We start from the raw sequence: 8,044 nt of genomic DNA, 5'->3' as shown, positions 1-8,044 counted from the left end.
ACACACACACACACACACACACACACACACACACACACACACACACAGGCAAAAGAGGAGATCCCAAAACCGGAGTCAGGCAAGTTAGTCCAAAAATATCCCAAAATCTAAAAGCTCAAGTCTCAGCTGGCAATACTGCATCATTGCTTTTTGTCCTTCTTCCTCTTGTCTGTTTTGGTACCCGTTGATGTGGAGACAGCAGGTCGTCTGACAGGCTGCACTACAACCCTCCCGTTAGCCCCGCACTGCAGGGTGAATCTTTCTGGGTTCAGGGGCCGTCCTGAACTATCTCTCAGCCGGGCCAGGACGTCCCTGGTCAGCTGCTTTATCTGTTGGCCCACAGCACCCATTGTCTTGGCTGTAAGCTGCTTCTCCTTCAGCAGCCTGCTTCTCTGAAACTGCAACCTTTCCACCTCCTCTTGCAGCCCTGTGATGGCATCTAGTTTGCGCTTTCGGCAGTTTTGCGCCGCCAGTTTGTTCTTTCCCCGTCTGCGGATATCCCTCAGGAGGGTCACCTGGTCAGGGGAGAAGCCGTGACCGTCAAGGACCTCTAGGAACTCCTCCACAGGCATGTTGACAATCTGCAGGACAGAGAAGGGGATGCACATGGCACGGGCGCGCAGCTCATCACGACTCAGATCCCTGTCATCAAACCTTGACCCATCATCATCGCTGAGAGGCTCCTCTTTGATACCTTTGTGAGGAAGTGTTACTGATGGCTGGTTGAAGAAAGCAGGAGATGAGTAGCTGTGGTCATGCCACACACTCTCACTCAGATCAATGGGGGACCACGTTGTGTTGTAGTCCATAATGCCCTTTGAGGGGACTGAATCCACCTCACTGCTGTAGCCTGTAGCTCCACACTCGTCCTCGCAGTATGAACTGGATGACGATGACATCTCGGATGAGCCTGGGCGGGTGAGGAGTTAATTTATGCATTAGTATGTAAGAAACAATGTCTTGACCTAAAAAGCCGTGGCAATAAAGAAATGTAATGTTTTGAACCAACCTGGGGAGACTGGACCTCCAGAGCTGCTCTCCAAGGAGAGACCCGAGTCAGAGTCCAGGTCCTCGAGGACCTGCGGGTTTATGCTCTCCAGAGAGCCCATCAGCTGGGTGTCCAGGCCTTCCAAACCTAGCTGATTGATCTGGTCAAACACTGCCTCATCCAGACAGCCACCCAGTGCACTATGCGATGACACATTTCCAGTTAAATTACATACTGACGCAAACGGGAGCGCAGCCAGGCCCACTGCCATCCCTGGTGACGGGTCTGAGTGGGAGGAGCCTGTGGATTCCAGTCGAAAGAGGTTTCTTTGCTGTTGGGCGATCGGCCTGGACTCGACTCTTTCAGACGCCACACCAAACGCTCGGGTTACCATAGCATCATGCAAACTGACATCCTGGCTGATGGCGCTGGGGATGTCCGTGCCGAGGTCTGACAGACGCTCCGTAACAAGGGAGTCCAAGTCCTACACATGAGACACGCATGTTAGCTGATTTTCTTTGCAATTTAGAAGAAAAAAATCATTACAAGACATACATACTGATATTTATTTCCTTATGCATCTGAATGACTGTTTAAACCAATATTAGGCTTCAAGTAAAATACATTTCCAGGGGCCAAAACTTACGTCGAGGTCAGTGACGGACAGAGAGAGTAAATTGCTCCAGTGCTGGTCAATATCAATGGTGGGAGGCTGGTGGCGGGCTGGATCAGACAGCGCAGTGATGCCTTCAAGAAGACTCTGAAATAGGCAAAAAGGAAATGCATAGAATAAAGCACGGACACAGTACGTGGTGTGGTGATGCTATGTCTCCAATGTGAATAAAAGTATTTGTGCCACAGTTCAAAATCATACCACAGTATATGCTAATAAAACTGTTGAAAATGCCATTTTATACTCTTAAATCCTCTTGATAAAGCCAGCTGTATAGATTAGGATTGTGAACTCTCTGTAAGACATTCAATAATTATTGTGCTTCAACATCCGCTAATCTTACAGTAACCACAACAGCACCGTCATCAGAATGGTGTAGTTTGAGTCATGTGAGAACATGAATTTATGGTTAAAAATAGGTACACGGCCATTTTCAACACAGTCACGTGACAGTAAGCCTTATTCAAGTGTGACTCGCTTATTGTCACAGACTAAATCATTGTAGTGAGCACTACAATAAAACCAAAAATGCTATGTTTCAGTGAACCATAAACTTTTAAAAGCAAATGATGCAACGTGCCAAATCTTTAACAGTATACAGCGATAAATGAACACTATGACAAACCAGGATCATACCTCTTGTTCCAGTGTGGAACTGTGAGCCAGCTGAGTGAGTGGGGCAGGTTTTTCCTCCTCTTTAACTTTAATATCCTCCTCCTGGTAAGGCAAAGAAAGGCAGATTGAGAGAAAGGGAAGACATAATTGGGGATCAGGAGAGTCAAAGATGAAAGAGAAAAAGAGTTGATTTGTTAGTCGACATCAAAAGACAATTACATTTCTGGTTTGGTAACCCCTATCTGGCCATCGTAGATAATTGGATATCTTAGAAATGTATTAAAAATAACTGTTCTGACAGATACAATGCTTGCTTTAATTAGCGGTGGTCACAACACCAGAGGGAACAGAGACAGACTGTACAGACTACATTTAAAACTCCTTTCATCGTCCTGTCACCTGTGGCCAGAGCCTTTAACAACACATTTGCAGCTGTATTTGTGTACTGAAGTGGGGCTTATGATTCATTTTAATATATTAACAGTTAAGCTAACTACTCTCAGAGATGACCCAACCCTGTTAGATATTGTAAGACATTGCTGATAAACAAAGTACAGCATTTAATGTGAGGCAGCAGCCGTCGGCCACAGACACAGAATGCTCGATATATCCCAACAAAGACAAAAATCTATTTTCAGTGCCCAAGTGATAACAGGGGGTGGATTCTCACCCATTCCAACAGGAGAAAAGACTGTTGAGTAAGTTTTTACTTAATGCTAGAGGCAAAAACATGACAGACTGTACATTACACCAGCCGAGTTCTGCCCGAGCTCTGTTTGAGCTTGTCGACTTCTACTGGAGTAGCTTTTCCTGCTCCAAATGGCCCACTGAATGTAGATAGGTCTTGATATTTTCAAATATTACCGCTGTAGTCCTCTCCTTTGAAGCGTTGGATTTCCAAAAACTACAAAAACTTACCCTACGAGCAGTTAAGCTATTTACAAAAGAGTGGGTAAGGAATAAAAGATTTGTCGACATCACATTATCCATGTGAATAAGAACCCTGGGAGGGGGAAGTGTATAAGTATGGACCACCGCTTTTGTGTAAGCAAACAGGGTATGGGTCTAAGTCTCACTTCTCCACCTCTCAAGGCCCACAGCTGGTGGTTGAGTCTGAAGAAAGGGGATATAGTTACACAATTGGCGACATCAACTGCCCTCAGGACATAACATTCACCAAGCAGCTGTTTCTACCCTGAGCTAGAAAAACTGGATTACTGGGGAAAAAATATATATTTTATATAATGGAAGTCACAGATTACAATAGAAATTATGAAACAACACATATAATTGGTTATTATTGGTAATTATTTTTCAATGTTTTTATTAACAATAATAACAAGTGAGTGAACCTTTTGGCAAATAGTGTTACAGCTGTGTGGTTACCCGATACACTGGTCTTATCTGTGAAGTTAAGTTAATTCTACTGTCCTGACTATTCGGACATGGCTTAATGTGACAAGTTCCTGAAGAGTAACAGGTGCAGTGAGCAGTTACTCAAATATTTTACCACTGTAAGTTACTGGTTTAGCTGGACCGGTCAGGTATTCTTTGGACTGAGTAACTGAATTATCATGATGAAATCTAACTAGGAAATAACAATCACTGAATTGCAACAGAACAGGAAGAGCCACACAAAGTGAAAGTGACTGAACATTTCAAGTTTTTGTCAACAGGTTATTACATTGTGTGTGTCTTGTTTGCCTGGTGCTCCAGAATAGGTCGCATAATATTAAGTTACTGATTGGATGTACACCCATCATTGTATAACATGGGTCAGTGCTAATGGTTAGCATTAGCACTGATGAAGTTGTAACGCTAGTCCACCACCTCTCTCTGTCAACGAACTTTACTTTAGTCGGACAGCCAACCAGTCTTGGACCTATAACGTTAGCTTACATAGCAACAACGTCTGTTTAACTTTCTGTTACATTGCACACACACTTGCCTCTTTAAGAAAACAGCAAGCTCCGGTGCTACAAGGCCTTTGTCCAAGTTCAGTTGTTGTTTGGCACACCTCTTGGCCACTGTCGGGCAGGTGTTCACTGTCATCCCTGGCTTCGTCCCCGGGGCTTTCTAATAACCCTGAGTTGGTGTCAGTGTTGTTGCTGGTTGAAGGCCCACAGTCAGCCTTGTCAGTGGCAGACACTTGGTGCACCAGCCATGCGTTCAACTGCGTGGGGAAGCTCCGTGAGCCAAGGGTCCTCACCTCGTCTAGGAGCCGGCGACTTGCAAAGAAATAGTCCAACTCGGGACATTTTGGGTGCACACTATATCCGTCAAGATTGTCTCTCAAATTATGAAAGGGTGTCTGGGTGTAGGCTGAGCTCGAACCCAAGTTAATCTCTATCAGAGGCGTATAATAGCCGCTTAAGTAGCTGTCGATATCCACGCGAACTCCAATCAAACTGAGTAAGATCGTTAACTGAATAAGGCCTTCTGACAAGTACTTTTTCGCGATTTGCATTTTCTAAATGCTTTAAGGGCTGCAGATAACTGTGAAATACTGACCCAACAGTTCCTCTTTCCCGAGTGGACAAAGGGAAAAGCCTAACAAAAGAGCACGCCTTCCCCTGTCAGACAAAGAGGTCCGCCTGTGCCGGTGAAATCGTTAGATAGTAGTGCTAGTTAGCTGTTAGCAGCTAGCTATCATCTTAAATCACCGGTTAATCGGAATCTGCTGGCGCAAACATAGCGAAGACGTTGCTCGTCAGTTATTCGTCGGCGACACTTCGCTATCAAATCTTTTCCGGCGTCGCTAATTAAATAGAAAATGAAACATCTGAGAAGCTAACCGCTGTCACTACTGTGGCGTGCCGCTACTGGGGAAACTTCGTTTCAGGATTTGCATAGCTCAATGCAGATTGGACCAAAGCGCTCGCCGTAACAGATTGTGATTGGACAAAAACAATGTCAGTTGTAATTTTGACCAATGAGAGTAAGGGACAGTTGTTAACTCTCGCCAGCCCCCAGCCCACTTATAAAAAAACACATTTTCACAGAAATAGTAGCAGAAACCTTGCTGATTTCGCTTCAGAAAAACATTTAATATTACCCTTCGTTGTATTCATTTCGTATTTCTAACAGTTCATTGATCCCAAAGGAGTTTCTCAGGAACATGGTCAGTAGGACGTTTTTTGTTATACAGTATGTTTGGCCTACTGGTAATCGGCTGAATTACAATTTGAACTTGTTCAACTATGATGTCTTTAACTATCCCCCAAAAAAAGCAGAAAGCCAATGGTGGGATTTTGACTTCTACAAAACAAATCAGTTCATACTCGGTGTGAAATATAAAGTCTAGATTGGGTAAACAGAAAATGTTATATTTCAGATTACATTTTCTTTAAAAACAAGTCAGTTTATGGAATACATTGTACGTTATGGATTAAAGTACCAAACACTATATAAAATAGTTAAAATAGCTCCACCTCTACCAATTTCAACATTAAAATGCTGCTTACACTGCATCAGTAATAATAATCCAATTATATTTAATTACAATCTAAGGGGGGTATTCTGCACAATGAGATTACTTTTCTGATATAGCGTCTCCACTTGTAAGATAAATATTGAATGAGGGATTTTATTTTATATTGTGGTGTTGCTACTTTTTCTTAGTAAAAGATAAAATACTTTAATAACTCCAGCACTATTATATTGGAATAAATTCTGATAGAGAGGAAACAGAGGGAATTTTAACCCTCAAAAATTCAATCTTGGGTTTAAATTGCTCAATGGCTCTAAAATACAACACACTATTAGATCGAGCACAAAAATACATGTTATCTAATTTGAACTGAAAGGTTGGTCACTCTCAGATCAAGATGTTGCCGTTCAGACTGATGATGTTGTTGATGTGCATCTTATCCTTGACCCTGAATTAATCCTTTGGATGTTTCAAGGTCTGTCTTGCCAGTGGTTTTAGGATGTTGTCAATTCAATCTGAATCATATTATATAATAAGACCTTTAATTTTGAATGCACCTATTGTTTATTTATAATAACTCCTCATTGTTCACATTACTCATACTGACCATGCACATTTATCCTAATCCCAAAAATGCTGAAAAATGCTGAAGTTGCCCCTTATACCTTTTGAGTTTGTCCCCTCCAGCTTAGTACATTTGATAACCTATATGTAATTTATCTATAGGCTCCTTGTTAACCTATTCTGAAACAGAGACACAAACTGATCCTATAAAACAAGGAATGGAAAGACCTGTATGTGTTTGTGCCATGTTTGTTTGTTTTTCTACTTTGCAATCATAAATCATACCACATACCCAAAACAAATTGTTGGAGGAGCTCAGTCTGTCCTCCAACATCTCAGGCATACACTAGTGGCCCTTTTCAAGGCAATATCAAAAGAGGTCCTTTTATAATACTAATACCATGACACACTCAAACATCCTGAGTCTCACTTATTTACTGATACATTATCTAAGACTATGCAAGCTTAAGCGGTGAGATTGAGGACAAACTTGAGCTAAATCAAAAGAACAAAACCAGGTAGATAGAATTAAAAACAGACACTGATTTCACCTTTAGAAAACATTTATTGTGGAAGAAAATTGTAAAATACATACAGCATGTAGTAGTGTATATCCAGTGGTGGAGGAAGCATCCATATAAATAAAAGTCTTGCTCTCTGGAGGACGGAGCTCCGCTAGGTGAGTCCGTCCAGTCACACACACACACACACACACACACACACACACACACACACACACACACACACCTTCCTGATTGAACTTTCTATTTTTCTCCCCCCACCCCTACACACTTTCCTCCAATGGTTGAACATTTGCACACAGTCTCCTCTTCACACTGACTTACACACTGCACTTATACCAGGAGGAATTCTATATATAATCTCACATACACATAAATATTTATACTACTGTCCATACATCTGACCTATAATGTATTCATATACTGTTTATAGTGCATATATCTGTTCTGCAGCCTACCTCCAGCTGTTATTCTGAACGTAATGTGTCATTATTAGCAATACTTGTACTTAAACCTGCACTATATATTTTCTATAACTGCTGCACATGTTCATACTGTATATATCTCCTCATATTCATATCCACCACTTACTGTTATCATATATACTGTATATTATCCAATATGCACATTAAACTGGGCATTACTGCTTTTTGCACTTCTGGTTGGATGTTAAACTGTATTTTGTTCTCTCATGTTTTTGTACTTTGTGCAATAACACTTAAATTGTATTCTACCTCATCTGATACTAGTGTAATAATAATCTAAAAGTACTAAAGGGAAGTACACTGTAAGTAAGTAAAGTGCAGGCAAACGTATTTGTAGATACCTTCATCCACACTGTGTGTATTTTGCTGTGGGCTATGATTAAACAAATCAAATTAGAATTTTCTGTTTTTATGTTCATATAAATTGTCAGTGTAAACAGGACTGACTTCAGGCTCCAAGTCACTGGGCTGGACTTTGAAGAGTGTCTGTGACCTGGACTATTTGCGACCCCTGCTGTCAAAGAATGGTAACATTAATGGATATCAGATATAGGTCACTTAATGAAAACAATGCAATAATTACCAAATGGGACAGTGTATATAACGACTAAGACATAGTCTGAGTAAGAATGCGTTTTACCAGATACAATTTGAATTTACATCGTTTTCCTGACTTGACGTAACATATAATGTGAAAACCGCATGTAGACAGTAACAACTCTTGACACTGGCATTATGTCACACAGCATATGCAATAAATAAGATGTT

At 41.4% G+C, this 8,044-nt stretch overlaps 1 protein-coding gene across 1 annotated transcript; it reads right to left on the bottom strand.

Moving 5' to 3' along the window:
• Window positions 1–6: 6 nt before the first annotated feature.
• nfe2l3 (nfe2 like bZIP transcription factor 3) lies at window positions 7–5,106 on the bottom strand. Its single transcript, XM_031854164.1, has 5 exons — window positions 4,225–5,106; window positions 2,298–2,378; window positions 1,635–1,748; window positions 1,010–1,472; window positions 7–910 (listed from the first exon to the last, which is right to left on the bottom strand). The coding sequence occupies exons 1-5, from the start codon at window positions 4,741–4,743 to the stop codon at window positions 141–143; spliced, it is 1,947 nt and encodes a 648-aa protein (XP_031710024.1). The 5' UTR covers window positions 4,744–5,106; the 3' UTR covers window positions 7–140.
• Window positions 5,107–8,044: the final 2,938 nt, after the last annotated feature.

Source organism: Anarrhichthys ocellatus, unplaced genomic scaffold (assembly GCF_004355925.1).
Source record: "Anarrhichthys ocellatus isolate YVR2014 unplaced genomic scaffold, GSC_Weel_1.0 scaffold14, whole genome shotgun sequence".
NCBI classification, from domain to species: Eukaryota; Metazoa; Chordata; class Actinopteri; order Perciformes; family Anarhichadidae; genus Anarrhichthys; species Anarrhichthys ocellatus.
This window is presented reverse-complemented; position numbering and strand designations above follow the sequence as displayed.

Coding starts and splice junctions, on each gene's coding strand:
- nfe2l3 (XM_031854164.1), bottom strand. CDS start 4,743: ATGCAAATCGCGAAAAAGTACTTGTCAGAAGGCCTTATTCAGTTAACG. Junction 2,379..4,224: donor CTTGCTGTTTTCTTAAAGAG/GCAAGTGTGTGT, acceptor TTGCCTTACCAG/GAGGAGGATATTAAAGTTAA. Junction 1,749..2,297: donor GTTCCACACTGGAACAAGAG/GTATGATCCTGG, acceptor TGCCTATTTCAG/AGTCTTCTTGAAGGCATCAC.